Source organism: Uloborus diversus, chromosome 2 (assembly GCF_026930045.1).
Source record: "Uloborus diversus isolate 005 chromosome 2, Udiv.v.3.1, whole genome shotgun sequence".
Taxonomy (NCBI): domain Eukaryota; kingdom Metazoa; phylum Arthropoda; class Arachnida; order Araneae; family Uloboridae; genus Uloborus; species Uloborus diversus.
In genome coordinates, this window is record NC_072732.1 from 188,497,416 (window position 1) to 188,519,504 (window position 22,089).

The following is a 22,089-nucleotide window of genomic DNA, read 5'->3' on the forward strand; positions in this document are numbered from 1 at the left end:
TAAAACTTGTTACTTTCTAATAGAAGTAGTTACATCTTACGTAAATTAAGAGTTCAAACTAAAAATAAACATTAAAAAAAATAAAAAATTCTACATTCAATGGAAGAAAATTATAGTTTAGCTTAAGCATTATTTTGTTTTGTACACATCTTTTGTCATTATTTCAAGCAAAATGTTATGGTAATCTTTCAACTAACTTTAGAATAAAAACAACACATAGGAAAATGACATTAACCAAAGACGAAATGCTTCTTAAAATAAAATGAATATGCACAACTGCAGATGTATTTAGAAAATGTTTTGTTGTACAAAAGCTGGATCAATGCTTATGATATCACAGAATGATCGATTTGATGAATTCAATTTCAAGCATCCAAAGTCTCAGTTGAAGATATTTTTTGCTGAACTATTTTACCATAACCTCCTCTACCAACATCATAATCTGTTCTATATTCATCACGAACCTAAAATGAGTAAAACCAACAAAATTAATATCAACATTAAAGAACTCATATATTCAAAAGAGGGGAGAAAACAGCTATGGGACATGATGAGCCATGCCTCGCACTAAAATAATGAATCGGAGAAAAAAAAAAACGATTTTTGGAAAATTGCAGATCCAGTTATACCTTATCATTCATTCCCCAGCTACCAAAAGTCTAACCTTGATTTTAGTTTAAATGTTTTGAAATAGCGTTAGTAAAAATTTATCCCCCCTAAAAAAATGCCTCCAAGTCAAACAATGAAATAAAGGATTTGATGAACAAACCAACCACCCACACTGTAAAGAGTGATAAGGTCAAGCAGCTTTAAAGCAGAGTTATGCATGTAGGAACTCAGCATCAGTCATGTACGCCTTATACTCCCAAACATTTTTCAGAATTATAGCGTATACCCTCAAGCTTCAAAAATTTTCATTTGTAATTCAGATTCTATCATTGCATTTTAAAATTTTCCTAAAGCAAAAATAATAGATTTATATTAACCACATTTTCCCATTCTTTATGTTTCTTAATACTTATTAAATCAATGCCTTATAATCGCATACACATATTGTGCATAATGGATTACTGGGAGTCTACTCTCAGAAAAATTGATGGGAATATCACTGCCTAGCATAAACAATAATTGATGTTCTGAAACTGTGCAAATAACTGTCCCGAGAAGGTATAAGGTTCCAATTGAGTCACAAATGAATAAAGAGTGCCAGAATTAACTACTTATTTTTAGCAATCAACAGCAGATATAGTTTGCAGAGCAGATCAATTAAATTTTAAATTTTGTAATTGTTTTTTCATACTGTTTTACAATGAAGTTCTTTAAATTATCAAAGAATAAAAATTTTGAAAGAATGGCATACTGTCAATAATACTTTATCTTGTTTGACTCAGAGTGAAATAAAGTTACCTTAAATTGTATGTAGAATTCCACGTTGGGGGGAAAAAAAAATGCATTTTTGCTTTATTGAATCAAAACTGTTCAAAACAAATATGATTCAAATAAACAGCGGAAACTGTATTCAATGCATTTTCATTTTGTCCAATTTCTTTCGCCGTTCCAGATTTTTTTACAAAAAAAAAGTGGACAAAATGTAGAGACGTACCGAGTAGCACTTTAGCCGAGTACCGAGTACTCGGCCTTTTATTACTCGGCCGAGTACCGAGTTACCGAGTACTCGGCCTTTCACTACTCGGCCGAGTTCCAAGTACCAATTATGTTTTAAGAAGAACCACCGACACACATGTGATGAATTTTGAACTTATTGGAATAGTAGTATAAACCTCCTTGTCCATATAATAGTTTTTAAAATTAAATTCCTGCTGAAATTTAATTACGCATTATATATATACAATTTTGTTTGTGTCAAAAATTTTACAAAAAAATAATTTTTTAAATTAAAAATAAATAAAAGGTATGATTAATCAAGTTGGAATTAAAACAAATTACAGTAAAATCCCTCTAATGCGGACACTAAAAGGACAAATTTTTTTTCTGCAATATAGAGGTGTCCGCAGGACAGGGGTTTAATAATGTTATTTGCATTGGAACTGGAGAATTACAAATTGTCCGCATAAGAGGGGTGTCCGTTAGGAGGGGTTTCACTGTATACCAATCAATTATAGTTCTAATCTGTCAAACATAAATAATTTTTAAAAGCAGATAAAACAAATGTGCAGGAACACTCCAGACACGTGTTTCTGCTCCCCCCCCCCCCCCGTTACAAGGAACATCTTTTTCAGTGCATAACATGCGAGCTAAAGAATGTAAAGACATTCAACAAAAAAATACGACTTTTGTCGGATGCCTTTAAATCTACGAGCCCCCATTTTGTGCATTGAAAAAGGTACCTTGTAATGCCAAAACACGTGTCTGCAGAGCTCCTGCACTGTACTTTTAAGGTTGTTTTATTTTTTAAGCAAAGGTATTTTTACATTTTTTATAACTAATTTTTGTTTGTAGCAAAAATTCATTTTTAATATAAAAATTCCATATTTTCTATACTTACATTTTTTGCGTAATTTTTAATAAATAAGTTTTATTAACTTTGGGGACATTAAAATAAAGATTTATTCCATTGAAGCATTACAAACTTCATTACTCTCAAAATTTAAATTTGACTTATAAATTTTAATTGTAAATGATTGCAGAATATAATGCTTGCTCTTTTTTTATAAATTTTAGTATCTGTCTTGGACAATATTCAATTTTTTGCAACTACTCGGTATTGGCCAAGTATCTGATCAGAATTTGGCCGAGTACCGAGTACTCGGCAAATTGGCTGAGTACCGAGTAGTTACCGAGTACTCGGTACGTCTCTAACAAAATGCCAACCCCGACTATTACAGGAGCTAAATTGCCCAACCCCCTAGATTTCTGAAAAAGACACGGGCTTGATAGGTGTCTAAGCTACATTTCCACTTCTGGCCAATTGGCCAGAAGTTTCAAAATTAAAAGCAGCATTGATATGAACACTATTGTGGCACAGATTTAACTTTTTGGAATAATTTGAGATCACAAAACACTAAGTATTACATCTTAATTCCTTGCAATGGGAATGTTTATTAATTGCCGAGTGACTACCATTGAAATCATTTTTTTATCAATTTCATCAACATACGATGATTTGATAAGAAAAATGAAAATATTACCATTTAATAATAACAAGTTGAGTATTAGAACTTATATTCTAAATGCAATAATAGACTGAATTAACTGAATCTGTTTTCGAAAATTTCAAATTGAAATCAACATTAGAAGCAATAAAATGACTTTTTTTTTTTGTCAAAAAAAGCTAAGGCACAAAATTTTAAACATTTTCTTTAGAAGTAAAAAAATAAGAGAATTTTCACTCAAAACAGCTAAATTGTTGCTTTACTTTGTTTGCAATACTTTATTCTAATTACTATTTGATGAACATGAGAAAATCCATATTAGGAACGTGACTGACTTCTGAGTTTATCAACCGAGAAGCATAGGACCAGTGGTCATCCTCAGTGGTGTTCCCATAGGATGACCACTGGTATATATGCCGTATACTCTCAAACATTTTTTAGACAAATAGCATATACCCTCATGCAGTCATAAAAGTGACATTTGACTAAATAAATAAAAAATATAGGAAATTATAGGAATTTTTTGGAAAAAAAAAAAAGAGGACATTTGTACAAAAATATAGGTAAAAAAAAAAATTACAAATAGAAATTTCCCGAACAAGGGAAAAGCCTCGAGACTTTGGTATGTTCACATCATGGATTTTTAAAAAAGTTTTATATTAGATTCCCTTTTCAATTTCTACAAGGTAAAAGAAAACTACCGAGACATATGGATGTGATCAAGAGGACTTCTAACGTCCATCCAAAAAAGAGCGTACAGTGGATTCTTTGTATTCTGAACACTCATGGGACCAACCAAAAGGGTTCAGATTATGGGGGTCATTCATTATACAGGGTGTTCAGTTTTAATCTGCAAAACTTCTATTTTCGCAATCGTTAGTCCTAGATGCATACTTTCAATTGCAAAAATGTTCAAAATCAGATGCGGAGTTAAGGTATCGAAAGCTTGAAGAGAAAATAAAAAGCCAAAAAATGTAAAATTTAACTTTTTATACGGGCCCTAGGTCCCCAAACTTATATTTAGTGAAATGATCTCCACTGAAAACTATTACTGATACAAAAAACTTCACATTTGTGCGAACAAAACTCAAGGAGGTATTTCATTTCCAAGTTTTAAGGGACCATACAGAAGATGAGATTTGAATTTATCGCCCTTTCAGAAGAATGACATGTTGTCAAAGTTTAAAAAAAAGGTATTTATATTTTGCATTGGGGTTCAAAATGTAGACAAATGTTATGCCGTGATACGCAAAAACACACTGCAAAACCTCGAACAATGTGAAAAACCACTCTATGCACACATATAATTTTAAACACTTGTAAACCGTCCTCTCAAAAGGTGTTATTGACAGCAAGTGTAAAGTGGTGTAAGTCAAAAAACGCTGAATTTCAATCTCGGTGAATATGGGTCGTACAAATTTCAAACTTTTTGTGTTGGAATTATTTTTCAATAGAGTATATTTCCCAAAATATAACTTAGGAGACCCGGGCCCTTTGTATAGAAAGACTGGAATGCATGCATTTGTATTCATCGTTAATGGACTTGTTCAGTACTTTGCCAAGTGAGCTATACTTGGCATATGTAAATGCAATGTCCAATTAAACTCAGTAGGATCTAAACTCTTGCATTTATTTTTTTTTCTTTCTTTTTTAATTGAAAAAGTTTTACGTAACATTCAACTGTAAAATATCACATTAGTTATTGGTACAATACCTGTAAAAAAAGAATTTTAATTTGCTTTTGCATTGTGTATTCTTGTGCTAGCTATGTGTTTATCATCCAATTGTTTAAGTAACTAGTATGTTGTGGCCATCACGAAACTTTCTTCTATATTTTTCCTTTTCTGATCCCTCCCCATGCTTGACGAGGAAGCAATATTCCTAACAAAAACAAAATTACACATGCAAAAACTTGACGACCATCCCACTGTCTGAATTATTGTAAAAGCAAAGCAAAGAGCGAAAATTGAAAGTTATTTTAAAAGCCTTGCTTGAATTAATTACAAATATTTTATTTGTTAACAAACATAAGATGGCAACAGTTAAAAATTTTAAATCATTGAGATAATATTTCCGATCATTTCCATACAATTAAAATCACGAGAAATATGCAGACGACAATCTATTACGATTTATCTTTCTTATTGTTGCATTAATAAAGCTATTTTTATTCGCAAAAAAAAATAAATAAAGAAAAAAATCAACACTTCTTGGAGCGATTGGAGTCAAAATTGAACCAAAGCCTGTTTACGTATGGATTCACATATATTCCAAATTTCAACCAGAACGTAGCATTACTTCTTGAGATAGGGCACTCACAATGGAAAAAAAGAACGGGCGATTGCGCTACCCCCCCTTTTCAGCTGTTGACACCAAAATAAAATCAGTTCTTATACCCACTAAGGGCTACTTATCAAAAAAATTTTGTTTGATTTCGTTCGTTATTTCTTGAGATTACAGCAGTCACAATTGACGACAAAAAACGTTCTATAATTCAACCCCCGTTTGAGCTATTGACACCAAAATTGAATCAGCATTTGTTCCTGTTAGGGGCAACATGTGGACCAAATTTTGTTTGATTCCGCCAGTTACTTCCTGAGGAATAGCAAGCACGCGTAACTCAAAAAACGTCCCATTGCTCCACCCCCCTTGAAGGAATTCGCGCCAAAAACCAATGGGCACAAGCGGGACCACCGTGACAAAAATGCGCGCTTTCTTCGGTCCTTCCGGGCCTGGAACAGCCGAGAAAAACCTAGGTGGCGCTACAGTCTAAGCGATTGAGATTCAAATCAACAATCCAATGTTTTGCTTTACGTTTTCCAACGACCGTTACTGAAAATGTTTGACCTTTCACCTTTCTGTAAGCAATGAATTAACTGAAATAAAGGTAAGTGATCTGAAATGTTACTTCAAATGATTTAGTAACCTTTATTAAGGTTATGTTTTAATGTTTGCGTAAGACAGTTGTTTCACACTTCTTACAGGTTGAATTTGTTGTTAGTCTCTCTATTGCTTTTTTAAAGGAATCCTTCCGATCTTTTAAATTCAGCTTTGCACTTGCATTAAAGATGAGTAAAAACGTTCAGATTATCATTGTTTTTATTAAGTTAAAAAAAATCTGTGCAACGATTTAAAAGGAAAGTTAAGAATTCGATTGCTGAATCTCAGACAGCATATTGCAAGTTATATAGTGTCTTCAATTTACAATCTAGTGCTATACCTACAACATCAAATATCTTTCAGTTTTACATGAATAACTTTAATGTTAATTACTTTCTAAAATGCCATCTTTCTAGAATGGATAAACAATTGAATAAAAGTAATTTCATAAGTTTAAAATATTGAATTGGTATTTTGGAAGTAAAAATGTAATACCAATCCAAATATCAACTGAATATTCGGTGCATCTGCAATTGATTATCAATGTTTAATGAATATTTAGAAAAAAATATTTTTTTAAACTTTAGCTGCACATTTGGTTTAAATTATAGGAGACTGAATTTAAAGTGCTAAATTTTTCTCTTATTTCCTTAGTAAAATATTCAATTATTTAATTTATTTATTTTGGTTATATGCATGAGTATATAACTTTTTCTATGTTTTTCTCTTTTTAACCTACTATTTTTACTTTTTGAACTAATGGTGGTTATTTTACAATAATAATTGTTCTGATAAGTACTGTGTTATAGAGAAAGAGATATGAGAACCTTTCATCAGTGGCGGCGCGAGAGCAAAAGTAGACGTCTGCAATGCAATTTTGCGAGGCCCTTTTAAACATAAAATATTCTCAGACAAATAATTGAATTCATAGAATTCAATTTTATACTAACTATGGGCACTCAGAATTACCAATTCATTTTTTAATTGCTGTAACAAAAACATTTTGTGGCTAGCAACGCAGTGAAAAAGAAGTTATTTTGGTGGAAGGGGGAGGGGGAGGTACATTGAAGGGAAAAAAATGACCCAATAGAAAGGGGGGGGTCCGGGGGCTCTCCCCCGTAAAAATTTTGAAATTTGTAGTTTAAAAACGCCATTTTAGGCTTTCTTTGCTGATGTTAGGGGAAAAAAGGTACAGGGGTCTCAGCGGAAATTTCTAGAAATTGAAGCCTTAAAAACACATTTATAGGCCATATTTATTGACTCTAGGGTCAGAGACTGTCCCCGATCAATTCTTGTTTTGTTTTTTTAAAAAATAGGTCGAAATCAATTCCTTCTCCCCCCTGCAAGTTCTCAAAATTGAAGTTTCAAAAACAGAATTTCAGACAAACTTTGAAGATTTTACGGGAAGGAGGTTCTGGGAGCTATTCCCTGGAAAAAATTTGAAAATTATGGTCCTAAAAACTTAAGCAATATTTTATATTTAGGAGCCATTCCACACTTAAATTTTTTGTTAGTGTAGTTTAAAAAACCTAATTGCTTATGATATAAAAAAAAAGGCGGTATGGGAACCCTTGCCCTAATATTTTCTGAAATTAAAGCCTTAAAAATGCGATTGTAAGGCCATATTTTGTAATATTAGCTCAGTAATTTTTGAAATTAAAACTCCAAAAACGCAATTTTAAGCGATTTTCGATGTTGTTGAGTATTTGGGAGTTTTTCAGCTAGAAATATCACGGAATTGAAGATCTGGATGCGAAATTTCAAATACTCCATAATGCTTTCGGTGTATATGAGGGGGGGGGGGGGTCGGAGGAGCAGCAGCATTTTGAATATTTTCTTATTCTTAGACGAACTGGGAAAAAAAGAAAAGAAATAGGACGTGGAGGGGGTAGTAGAGTTAGCTGATCAATAAGCTGTAACTTTTGAATACTTTTAATTCAAAGATTTCTTTTATATATATAATAGAAATTTCACTCATTAATTTCTTTGAGAAAAATAAAATAAATAAAACGTGATGCAGAAACTTGAAGGAAGTCGGATAATTGCAACAGTTTCAAATCTTTGCGCGCGTTGGGAAAATCGACGATCAAGCACTGCTCGAATTTGTACAATCATTTTGTATAAGGCCCCGACAGAATTCTCCAATCGAGCCCCGCATTTGCTAAGGCTGGCTTAGTGCAGTATTCCCGTCTCGCACTATTTTGATTACTTTTGTGTCTGTTGTATTCAATAAGAGCTTCAATTGAAAACATAAAAATTTATTATAACTTCTGAGAATTTTGCGGGGCCCTATCTGCGCGAGGCCGTCGGCAGTCGCCGACATAGCCGACGCCTAACGCCGCCACTGCCTTTCATGTGTCTTTCAAAAGGAAGTCTTAACTCTAAATTTGACCTATCTATTGAATTTATAAATATGCTTTAGTATATATATTCTTGAAAAACCATTCAACTCAATCTTGCTTAGTTGGGATTTGTTTTCAGTGCAAAATAATTGTACACAGAAATATTTTTATCTTAAGACCTATCAAAAAATGACATTTTCAACCTTTCTTTGTTTCTGTTTTTTAATTTTATATTACATATTTTAATGAAATTAAGAGTTGCCACTAAAAGGCTCGAAATCGTATCGATATTATCTTAAACGTTTGATGGAATGTATATTGATTTTTAAATTACAAGATAATAATGATAACAATAAAAAAAATACCTTGTCTATTTATTGGTAAACACATTTTCATAGTATTGTCATGTATAATATGCAATTAATAATTTGTTTCTGTTGAAAAATCTTTTTTTTTTTTTTTTTTTTTTGGATGATCAGGCTTTTAGCAACGTTTTCAAGAAAATTTATTTTGAAGATTTTCACCATTTTACTTTTTGTTGAGAAAATATTTTGCTTAAAAATTATTTGTTGTTATTTTTTTCTTTTTACTTTAATCTGTGGAAAACAATTCATGGGTAAACACATTTTAAGAAAATTTAATTTGCTCTTTCAATGAAAAAAAGCTTGCAATCGAGTATATTGTCAGCGAACGAAGCAAAACGTTCGATCGCTTAGCGTGACTCACTCAACTGTGTTCCGGGCCCGGGTAGAAAGAACGCGCGGCGACGAATGGAGCGCGCGCTTTGACACGGTGGTCCCGGCACAAGTCCACATAGGGGCACATATGTGTACCAAATTTTGTTCAATTTCATGCGGTAGTTTTTGCTGTAGAGCGGCCACAAAAAACTGGTCACACACAGACGTGACACACATACACACACACATACACACAGACAGACATTTTCCAAAAATAGTCGAAATGGACTGTGTACCTCAAAACGTTCGAATCCTTCGAAATTCGAAAATTTGCACGAATCCAATACTTTCTTCTATATATTAGATATAGAAGAAAGTAACTAGTATGTTGTGACCATCACGAAACTTTCTTCTATATTTTTCCTTTTTCTGATCCCTCCCCATGCTTGACGAGGAAGCAATATTCCTAACAAAAACAAAATTACACATGCAAAAACTTGACGACCATCCCAATGTCTGAATTATTGTAAAAACAAAACAAAGAGCGAAAATTGAAAGTTACTTTAAAAGCCTTACTTGAATTAATTACAAATATTTTATTTATTAACAAACATAAGATGGCAACAGTTAAAAATTTTAAATCATTGAGATAATATTTCCGATCATTTCCATACAATTAAAATCACGAGAAATACGCAGACGACAATCTATTACGATTTATCTTTCTTATTGTTGCATTAATAAAACTATTTTTATTTGCAAAAAAAAAAAAAAAAAATCAACACCTCTTGGAGCGATTGGAGTCAAAATTGAACCAAAACCTGTTTACGTATGGATTCACATATATTCCAAATTTCAACCAGAATGTAGCATTACTTCTTGAGATAGGGCACTCACAATGGAAAAAAAGAACTGGCGATTGCGCTACCTCCTTTTTAGCTGTTGACACCAAAATAAAATCAGCTCTTATACCTACTAAGGGCTACTTGTCAAAAATTTTTTGTTTGATTCCATTCGTTATTTCTTGAGATACAGCAGTCACAATTGACGACAAAAAACGTTCTATAACTCAACCCCCGTTTGAGCTATTGACACCAAAATTGAATCAGCACCTGCTCCTGTTAGGGGCAACATATGGACCAAATTTTGTTTGATTCCGCCAGTTACTTCCTGAGGAATATCAAGCACGCGTAACTCAAAAAACGTCCCATTGCTCCACCCCGCTTGGAGGAATTCGCGCCAAAAACCAATGGGCACAAGTTCACATAGGGGCACATATGTGTAGCAAATTTCGTTCAATTTCATGCGGTAGTTTTTGCTGTAGAGCGGCCACTAAAAACTGGTCACACACAGACGTGACACACACACACACATACATACACACACACACAGACAGACATTTTCCAAAAATAGTCGAAATGGACTCAGCACACCTCAAAACGTTCGAATCCGTCAAAATTCGAAATTCGAAAATTTGCACGAATCCAATACTTTCTTCTATATATTAGATATAGAAGAAAGTAAAAAGGTTTCCAGGTTCTCAGTTGCACATTGCTTTTTTAATTTATATGATACTTTTTGTACCTTGCATATCCATTCAACTCAAAAAAAAAAAAAAAAAAAAACCGATGGAAAATACTCCGTTCACATGCAAAAAAAGCTTGCGCTATCTGAGAAAGCGGTTTTAACCAGCACTCTTCGCGGCTATACCCAGCTAGTAAACGAACTCGTTTTACAAAAAAATTCTGGGTAAAAAAACCCCACTTTGACTGTAATCAATGCAAGAAGAAGAAAATTCCACCTTTCTTCGGCAAATAACCGGAAAGTGATTAAAAGCAGATTTCTCTGGGCTAGAAAAGGTTGATGTAATGTGTCATATCCAATTTTGAGTTATACATATACTATTTATAAGCAGTTTTATGTCCTTGTGGCTGACTACAGGTGCATCTACCCATTAAAAAAAGGAAAACAATAATAGTACAAAAGGGAAATCTATGCAAAAATTGAACAAAACACATTTCATTTCAAAGGAAAATAGTTCTCTAAAAAAAGCAGTATCAGAATGGCATCATGGCACCAATACACCCTTGGCATATTCCAATTGCACATAAATATTTCTAGTGAAAAAAAAGAAAACTAAAAAGGCATTAAAAACAAAATTTTTAACAAATTACAAACTTCATTTGATGTAGTGAGAAACAAAGGGGTGTAAGTGGACATTTTCAAGTTTTGAGTAAAACGCGTTTTAAGATAACGTTTTAGGTAGGTTCTCCTACTAGGGCTACTAGTACTATCTCTTGCTCCAAGACAGAGGGGAGGTCCTCCCACTTTTTGTACTGGTTATCTTCATTTTTTATAATTTTGCCACTTACATCCCTTTGCTCCTCACTGACTCATTTCTTAATATCTTTTCATACAAAATTTAATGAACATTAATAAAAAACTAATGTAGCAAACTTACCTGTCCTCCAGTTCTACCCCTTCCATACTGCCGACCTTCAATAAATCCAGCATCCCAATCAGTTCGTATAATTCTATCATCAAGTTTAGTTCCATTGATGTACCTCATGGCGTCTTCTGCATCGTCACGAGAATAATATCTTGATCAAGTTAAGCAATACCAAAAGTGACATAAGGAATGCCAATGTTTGACATCATTTTGCAAAAAAAAAAGTTTTTATGAAGTGCGCAGGACAACATTTTAAAAAAATAGTGAACATTAAGTTCACTGAAAAATAAATTTTTCTTTTCATTTGCAACCAGGCTGCATGAAAAAGAACCATTTTGACTAGCTTTTGGGGAAAAATAATCATGTCTATGCAGAATTATTGAAAGTGTTAAATTATTTCTTTTGTAACGGTCACTTCAGGCATCCGTAAGTAAATTATTCAAAAGTTTTTCTAAATAGAGTTCCAAAGTTTGTCAAAGTTGTACTACTCTACCTAGGAATAAAGTATTGAAAAATATTGGATTGTTCTAGTGACCACTAGTGTAACATTTTGCAGGAAAAATAATCATAACAAAAACATTTTAAATGGTATAACTATGATTTGTAATCAATTTCAAAAACCATATTGGCAGGCAGATTTGGATGTAATCAGCCTAATTAATCAATATTTGAGCAGTTCCAAGAAAGCTAACCTTCAAATGGATTTCAAGTTTTAATTACTCATCTTTCGCCATTATCTCTTTTTAACAGGGTTTGAAAATTTCATAATATTTTCGAAAATATCCGATATTTTTATATATATGCGATTTTCAATTAGCACTAAATATAGTCTTCAAAATAGTAAATGCATCCTCAAATCACCTTTTTTCTTATATTATAATAGGGAAGTTGCAACCTATTAAATGTTCCTATTTTGACTATTGGATATTGTTAACTGACCCTCAAACCTAAAAAATTCACCATTGCCGAATTTTAAAACACCGTGATTGATTTTTAATGAATTTTTAAAAATCCATGCACAAAAGTGCGCTCTTCTGAAACGTCACGAGCTTACGTCACGTGGCACTAATGGACAGCCTTCCGCCGAAGATCCCTTGTTTTCGCTAGGGACATTTTGAGCGTGCTGATATTATTTTTTAGAAATTCAATAATCCTTTTGAACACACTATGGAGGCCGGATTCGTTAAAGCACAATCTAAATAATCTTCCTCAAGTAACATCAATGATGATATTCGAATATTTCTGAGAGGATGAGTGGTTTAATGTTCCAGAAACGCGAGGAGATAAGCCTTTTACGTTTCGTCTTCAAAGTCGAATGCGCTTGAACTTTAAAAATTTATTTTTAAAAAAACTACTTATCATATCGCAAAATTTTTTTCACCTATGATGTTCATACATGTTACTCTATCATATAAAAATAAAATTGAAAACTTCCCTAATTACAATAATTATAATATGTAAACTTAAAAATAAGGTTTCTTTTATTGTTTATATCTAATATTTCATTTTACATTTCTACTAATTTTAATAGAGTTGACTTAGCAATAGCTGTTTTGCTCATTTTTCTTCTGTTAGCTACTTTTACAGTTACATGATCCATCAGAAGTAAATACTATGCATTAGTCAGTGCACAGTCATAAGACATTAACTTTTTTTTCTGAGCAACGCTTAATATTTAATTATGCACTTTTAATATGAATTCAAATTGTTTACATTTTAAATTTTATTATTGATCAGTGGTTGGAAAAACTACATTTTTTTTGTAGCGAACTACAGCTACAACTACTTTAGTACAAATGTAGTTAACTACCACTACAACTACTTTTTTCAAAATGTAGCAACTACAAACTACTTTTGGAATGTAGTCGCTACTTCGCTACTTTTAAAAAAAAAATAAATAAATAAAAAGCATACACATACACAGTTTGAAGATTGAATGAAAATGGTTTAGATTAATATATTGGTTCATTTGAACATGGAAATATTACTAAAAATTATTATTCTTTTTTTCCTTTACAGAGCCGATTCTTCAATTCAAACATTTTTTTACGATTTTTGCGATTATTCCCTGCAAGAAAGGATTTAAAAGTGGAAGGAATTCAACCTTCAAATTTTTAATCCTTAATGACAGTAAATATTTAATTCAAGAAGTGCAACTCGGCTATTTGAAAATTTAGATAGATGCAGTCAAAATTTGATTAAAATTTTACATAGACATACATTCATAAAATTGATTTAGATGATCAAAAGCATCTTTTAAACGCAATGAAAAAATCTTCTCATTATAGGAGTTATTTTTATAGGAACTTATATTTTGTAGAATTAATTGATTTTGAGCTTTAAGCTAGGGGTAGACGCCATCTCTTTTCTTACGCCCCTGATAAAATGAAATAAAAGCATTTTTTAGTTTTATCGAATAACCTCAAAAACTTACAACATTTAATAATTGACTTATTACTTTAATATATCAACACTCAATCAGTAAAAAAGAAAAAAAAAGAAATAGGAAAAATATCCCAAATGGTACTATTTTTTTTTTAAATCAAATATTAATAATTTTCCAAAATATGAAACAAAACTAAAAATGCTTACTTTATTCAATGTGCAATTTTTAAATACCCATTAAAATGATAACTATGCTACCTTGACGAGGGGCATAATTCTGCTTTGCATAGAAAAAAACATTAGTTTCAATACCCAATAGGTTGTTGGGGAACTAAGATGTAGTATTTTGGTAACGGAAGGACACCAAATTCTTTCCTTAGTAATAGAAAAATTTCATGGTTGAAAAAAAAAAAGTTTTAAATGACTTACCAAAAAAGTTTAACTAGACATTCAAAAGATAAAAGTTAACCTAAATATTTTTGCTGATAACAAGTTTATTGAAATTCTAGTGTGTTACAAAAAAGAGATTTTTTGCTCTGTAAAAATATAAAGAGAAAACTTGATTTTGCCCTTTATTATCCGGAAGTCTTCAAACTGTTTGGGAGAAACATATTAAGATCCAAGAAGTTCATTTATTTCTGAAGAGAATGGTATATGGCAAGTGACAGAATCCTAAGTTTTAAAATTCAAGTGTCATGTCGCCTTTTTCCTGGAATTCACCCATTGTTATAAATTGGCGTAAATATTTCGTTTCACGAATTTTCTGGTCCCCATTAAGGAGCATCGAATGATGGATTTGGGCTACAATGCGATTCGACTAATGCGAAATGACTGTCTTGCGAGTTTTTCTCGAGCATTGAATTTTGCAGCTGACCCCACCCAGTACTAATCGAAACATCCGATTGTTAATGTACAAATCGTCACTTCGCATCTTTTTCATTCTTAATATGAAGTTGATGAAACAATTTCATAAAAGCGGGCTGTTTATCTTCAGTTTGAAAATGGAAGGAAACAAAGTTTCTGACAAATGAAGAAATGTACAGATTTTTAATGTGCTTGAACTAAAAGGTGCCTCGAATAAAATTACTGCATCTACTGTGCAGTACTATTATATTGCTGCATTTTATTATTGCTACATACTATACGTGCCATGTGTACTGTTTCAATTTATGCCATTCTCTTTTATTGCTTTTGTGCATCCAAACAGTATTTTTATTCAATAACACAGCTTTTTTTAAATGCAGTAAAATTTCAGCTCTTTATGTTTCAATTCGCTAATGTGAAGTTAAGAAATGGGCTAAAACAGTTTGAAGGGTGTTTTCAAGGGTCTAAAATAATTGCTATGGTCATAAAAAAAAATCATTTACTTGCCCTTTTCCACAACGCGAAATATTAATCTATGCGAGGAGTTTTGGTATGCATCCCTAAATTGAGATTCCACTGCATGTGCGGCTTTTTGCTTAACGGGCAAAGTTTACATGAAATACAATTTTTTCCTTTATCATACGTTTCAATAACACTATAATATTTATTTTTAGCCGGCCAGGGCAGTTCAATGTCATTCTCTTCTATAACATTTGCAGTAGCGTCCATATTAGGTGAATATTGGCATTATCATCTCGTTAACATCTAAAATGTTCATACACGGGACATTCTTTGCTGCCAGAAAAGACAAATGCGGTACTAAATTGGCAGTTATCGCTTATTCTTTTATTTCTAAGTCTGCTCCATTGAAGACGAATATTGGAGAAATGTGAATGTTTCGATGCCAAACAAACTAATGGCGTCAAACAGATAGAACGTATGGCGTCAAAATAACATGTCTGAGGTCAGCTCGTATTTTTCAGAGTCTTATGAATCTGATTAGTGCAAGTTTTACTCGCGTAAGACTAGTCAAATTTGTTTGAAAACTTTTTTTTTCTTTTTTTTCAAACTTTATTTAAAAGTAGTTTTCTGAAATCGCTACAAACTACCTTTTTTGTATCGAACTACTCACTACTCTACTTTTTTCAAAATGTAGTGCGCTACACTACAAATTACTAAAAAATGTAGCTACTACAGTAGCGTCGCTACTTGTAGCGCGCTACTTCCAACCACTGTTATTGATGTATCAATACATCATAAAAATATAGTACATAACTTTTTAGTTATTTTTAATAATGAATGAACAATGACTAATTTCATTTTTACATTGAAAATACTGTAGTTGAAAAAATGAATATTGAAAATATCATAATATTTTCAAAATAAATATCGGATACATATCAACTGATATATATCGACGAACCCTGCTTTTTAACCAGTACTGTTAAGTACCCTCTACAAAACTTATCAAAATTAGTAGAATAATCTAAGAAATGCAAACTTACTTTTAATAACAGATTTTTTATTTTCAAAAGAAACACTGCTTTTAATACTGATTACAGGTCTTGAGCTAGGGATTTTACATCGATAGCCAACAAATTAGCTTCCAAAAGTCTTCACCAAAGACTTAATTTAAAAAAATAGTGAATTTGATTATTTTTTAAAGAAAACTTTAATCAGAAAACAAATTTTATAAAATATACAAAGCAAGTACTTATATTTTAAATTATTCAGCATACACTTATTAACATTTAATAGCAATGCATAAAACCAAGTTCCTAATTTAGTGTTTTCTTTTCTCTTTTTTTGTGTGTGTGTAAATTTCTGATAATTTTTCATTCAGCAAATAAGTTTCTTTCACTGATTTCATGATTTTATCGCATTTGGCATAGTGGCTAATGCTAGAACAGGCCCTGTGATTATGTAACATTTACTAATTATATGCTGCAAAAAAAAAAAAAAAAAAGCTTTTTTTACACAGCATCCATTTCCTTATTGGAATCAAAGAGGTTTATGTTTGTTTGCAAGAATTAAACTCAAGAAAAATGGCTATTATTCAACTAGAAATAACAGTCAGCAAGTGTCATGATGCCTTTTTATTTGAGCAAGACTAGTCACAGAGGTTTTTACCCTGAGCTGCATTTCCCAATTTCTAGAAGGGTATTTTTGGGAGCTTTTATATGTTTTTCTTAAATGCTGACATGTGTATGGTAGATAACATTAATTTGTTGAAAATAATTAAATGAATAAACATTTGAAAGTTGACCATTAGAAAAAGGTAGAGACATTAATTAATGTAAGATAAATACAGGAAAATGATTGATGAACATTAATTTAGAATAGAAGATTGTTTTATATTTTAAACCAATAGGAATGTATAGACATTAAAATACTTTTTCTACATTTATATTTTTCTGTAAATAGATGTTGTATGCATATTTTCTCCTTTCTAAAGTTTCGTTGGTCACTCGTGAATCTGATGAGATTAAATATCAAATTTCTCGTGATTAGGTTTTGCGCTAATAACAAGAATCCTTTACACAATGCAATACAACTAAAAATAACATATGATTCAAAATTAAAATCAAATTAATGAACATAAAAATTCTAATAAAATTCATCAAATAAAATAACAAAATGCATCAAATGCATTGTAATCCAAATCCATTTTCTTGTGAAAGTGTTAAAATCTTGTTGGGGTCCATTGTTTAAAAAGTGGGTACACAAATGAAAAGCACCAAAATTTTTTTTAAATTTTCAAATTTGCAAACAAATGCTTTTATTGTATGTTATCTACATATTGAATATAATGTATAAACCTATAAAGGCACCAATTTAAGGTTAAGGTATAAACCTTTAACAACTAGGTTTTTAATTAACAAATTTACAATCACTAATTGTAGGTTGGGTTTTTGACATTGTTGATCCACAGGTCATAGATTTGGACGTAACTTATCTGTAGGTTTCACAACCTTCAATTATGTTAATCTGATTTCCAACTTTTTCAAGCAGTTTTATTGATCTCAAATTTAACTTTGCATTTTATTAATGAAGTGCACCAAGAAAATATTTCAATAGCTCTATTACTAATAAATACTAATAATATGTCTTGACACAGTTAAATTTTCTATAAATAAATATTATTAAAGAGAGTACATTAAGAATGCAATATGAAAAAAGCAATTATAATTGCAATTTTTAAAAACAGTAAGTGTACAAGGAAAAAGTTTGCTATGTTTAAAAAATTATTTAGTAGTTCAAAATTGCTTTTAAACTTCCAATTAAACTTTAAACTGTTTTAAAAACTTTTGACTCTAATAAATTACAAAAAATATATTAATTATAGCAGTGTTACAAAAAATGTAATTTAAAACACCAAAATCTAGGAGAAAATTTTTGCAAATAAAATTATGCGTGAGGTTATACAAAAAATTTATTGAACAGAAGTATTACACATGAGATAGTACAAGCTAGTGATACAAATTCTCAAGAATAATCTTTTAGATACTTTTATGGCAGAAAATATTCAAGAATAGTCTCCAAAAAACTAATGCTTGTAATAACATCAATTTAGAAATTTTAGGTGCACAATGTACATGAATACCTTTAAATTGAAAAATAACAAATAAGTACCTTAGTTAAAAACATCCATTGAAAATATTACAACAAGAAAGTAACAAGAAAGATTGTTCAGATGTTAAATATTATTTCTGTATTTATTAGTAGCAATTTGGTAACATTAAATATCTCTCCCTCTGATATATTTTGTGAATGAGAACACCTGGATTCAGAAGTGCGATTTAAGATAAAATATGTCTTTTTTTTTTTTATAGAAACAAGTATTTGAAGCCTCATAAAGCATTGTGGTATGTCTGGTTGACATTACATTCTGCTAGATAAAATGACAAATACAGAATGCCGGTAGCAACACAATTGTTTATAACAATTACTGTGTGTATGAACAAAATTCAATAACTTCATTAACGACTTGATCAAGATGCAACAGTAATTTCAGAACTTTAAAAGACATGTACTCTTTTAGACTCGGAAATAAAAAAATGAAATAATCATATAATCATACAAAACCAAATGCATGAAAATACAGCAATAATAATGTTCGCTCTCTTTTTATGTGTGTGAATATTAGGGGGGGGGGGGGGTCAAGATTGACAGGTTTAGGGCTGATAATGCCAGAAATGAAATAAAGCATTCTGTAAGTGTGCTGGGGAAAGATTAAGAGCACTGGAAAGTCATTGCTACTGCTTTTGTTTGGAAAACCATTTCCATCATATCTTCAACCCTCTAACGAAAAAATTTTACAAGAAAGCTAAGCCTAAAAATTTAGTTTGGAAATATTTTTTACAACAATCCAAGGAAGGAAAAATATTATATTCATGTAAATATTATGGAATTTTTTAAACAAAAATACCAACCAGGATGCAGAAGCTATGACACATACTGCTGTTGGCAGTATTTGCATAAATGAGTTTTTAGAGATATTTAAAGAAACCTGTTTTGGATTCGATACCAACAATAGGTAAATCTTGGAATAAGATTTTTTTTTTCAGCAGAAACCAAGTAAGCAAGCTTCAACAATAAAGTCAACGTACAGTAGATGACAAAAAAAAAAAAAAAAAAAAAAAAAAAAAAATGAAAAACGTGGACACAGGCTCAGAATACATAATAATCTGTCTTCTAAGGGCCTGAAGAAAGTGAATCTTCAAACAATGAAGATGTTAAATTCTAAATTTTAATACATTTTTTTTAACAGAGAATAAGAAGTTAAGATAATACATGTTTTCCTAGTCAATCAATTTCGGCATCAGTTTTCAAACACATAGTTTTTAAGATTGAAAAATATTGCAGAGCATGTTTTAAAAATGAGATTTTTTTCTTACACTATTTAGAACAAATTCTCTAAACAGAAATATACGATTATAAGGCAAGTGAACTCAAGAATAGTTTTGTTTTCATACTTTGACCACAATGCAGGATTAACAATTTGAGGCATTGATTACATTTAGAATTTTCAAAAATTACTTTGAAGAAAAGAGCAAAGAATATTTGATTACTATCCAGGTTTGGATTGGAATAGACATTATTGTTCTCTGAGAATATTCGACTCGCATCTCTAGTAAAAGGTAAAAATTAAATCAAAATTCAAAAAATATTTTTCGGTATTCTTTTACATAGATAAGAGTTACTTCCTTTTTTTTCAGATCAAACAAAAAGTAAATTGTAAGCAAAAAAAAAAAAAAAAAAAGAAAAGAAAAAAGCTGCAATCCTACGACTTAAAATTTTAAGTGCATACACAGACAAGGTATTCAGAATTGTAGAACCATAAATATGACGTTATTTGATGCATTCTAAGTTTGAATATAATACAGTCAAAATATCGAACCTTAACAATTTATTTTTATTTTTCTGCTGCATATTAACTTTCCCCACAAAATAAAAAAAGCTTTTGAACAGCAGATGTTTAGGTAAGTTTTTGCCAAGATCATCCAAAAGATGATAAAAGGTTTTCTTTAAATATAGTTAAAAATACTTTAAGGGTAGATAAAACAAAAAGTAAAACATTATAATAATCACAAAAGTTGATACTTTGTAATTGTAATTTTCTTCTTTATCAAAAATTATGAACGCACAGACAGCTCTGCTAAGAAAATCGGTTTGTTTTTCTAATAAATAGAATTTCAAAATAAAAAGAAAACAAAAATAATCATAAAAGGATAACTAAGGTAATGTTTCATATTTGTTATGCCTGATGCTAGTAAAGCTATTTAATGCTTCATAAAAATTCATTTCGAAGTTTTTACTGGAATTCGGGGTTATAAATTCGAGTGGCATTCAAACTGGGATTACCAAAATTAGGGATCATAAGGTTCATGTATAAAGAAAAATAAATGGAGGATTAAAAAAGCAATGAGTTATGTTAATAAATACGTTTTACAAACCATTTCCCATTTAATTTAGCATTCTGAGTAAATGCATCCACATGTAACAAAAGTAGCAGATGCTGAGCTTTGAAAAAAAAAATGCATAGTAACAATTTTACCGCCTCCCCCTTCTCGAGAATTTATATTTATTATTAGTGGGTCAAAATTAAGAAAAGAAAATCAAAAGTACGGTCCAAGATAGATTTTTGAACATATCTTACACATTTAAATCCAGGACTCGAAAATTACATTGCCCGACATGCCCCGGGGCATTTAAAAATTCCTATCGGCATGAATCTTTTACCCTTACATGCCCGGCCATGGATTTAATTTTTTATTCATGAATATTTCATCCAAAAACTTTATTGTTTCGTATTTTATTGAAAAATTACCAGAGCTTAAAATTTATTCCAAAGAGTATCGTAAAATCATATCTGGACAAATATAAAATCCTCAGACATCACATAAAGCTGTAAAGTTTTTTTTTTATTTGTCTGATTAGGGCTATATGACAAACTCAAATGTTTTAATTAATATACAATGGAAAATACTGAGCATGTAAAAATTTTCTAGACATGTATGTTTTAGATAAACATGCCTGGCTGGGCATGTAAAGTTTTAAAGATTTTTCTAGCCTTCCTTAAATCACAACCAGCAAGAACTGAATAATATATTTGAAAAAAGTAAGTGAAGTGCCAATTTAAGGGATATTCATTATATTTACAAAATTTCAATTTCAAATTATTCAATATTTTGAGTCCCGAACCTACTTTTTCCTCATATGCACATTTTTGCTCCTCAACACAGAAAGAGCACTGTTAATATGTTCTCTAGCAGTTAACAATGACTCCTTATCATCACATTTCTTCAAATAGCCAACCAGAGCCATAGCTTTTGAAAGTACATTCCTTTTCAGTTCTGTCACATCAGAGCTGTGCTTCGTCATTTCATCCTTAATTGTGCAACTTATATCAAAATTAGAGGTACTGCCATCATTTTCAGGAATAGAGCTAATTTCAGTGTTATTTTCAGGAATGCAATCATTTCCAGGACTACAATCCTCTTCAATGCAATTTTCAGGAACACTTGCTTCAGGAGCTTCTGGCAGGTTTTCCTCAGTTGCATTATTTTCAGACCACAAAAAACGTACGACTAAATGAATATGCTTGCAAATGTTGGATTCTGAAGCTGCATCCGGACAACTGCATGTGAAGGAATGGACACAAATGTCACAATGTGCACATTTTATCACACAATTCATCGTGCAATTAGGTTCTTTAGTGACTACATAAGTAAGGCTGTCAGCTGATGTAGCTGCTGTATGCAGAGATGTTTCAGGCACGACTTCCCAGGATGTAGCAGGAATATTTTCAACTAGGTCTGATTCACTTACTATTATATAAGTAAGGTTGTCAGCTGATGTAGCTGCTGCATGCAAAC

At 31.2% G+C, this 22,089-nt stretch overlaps 1 protein-coding gene across 1 annotated transcript in view; it reads right to left on the reverse strand.

Annotated features, from left to right (window-relative positions):
• The window catches only part of LOC129217576 (nuclear cap-binding protein subunit 2-like), a 69,447-nt gene continuing 47,358 nt past the window's right edge, over positions 1-22,089 (reverse strand). The window contains exons 4-5 of the mRNA XM_054851902.1: positions 11,474-11,612; positions 1-464 (exon numbers count right to left, since the gene is read on the reverse strand). Of these exons, the coding sequence (XP_054707877.1) occupies positions 366-464; positions 11,474-11,612 (238 nt within the window). The 3' untranslated portion in view covers positions 1-365. The remainder of the gene's footprint in view (positions 465-11,473; positions 11,613-22,089) is intronic.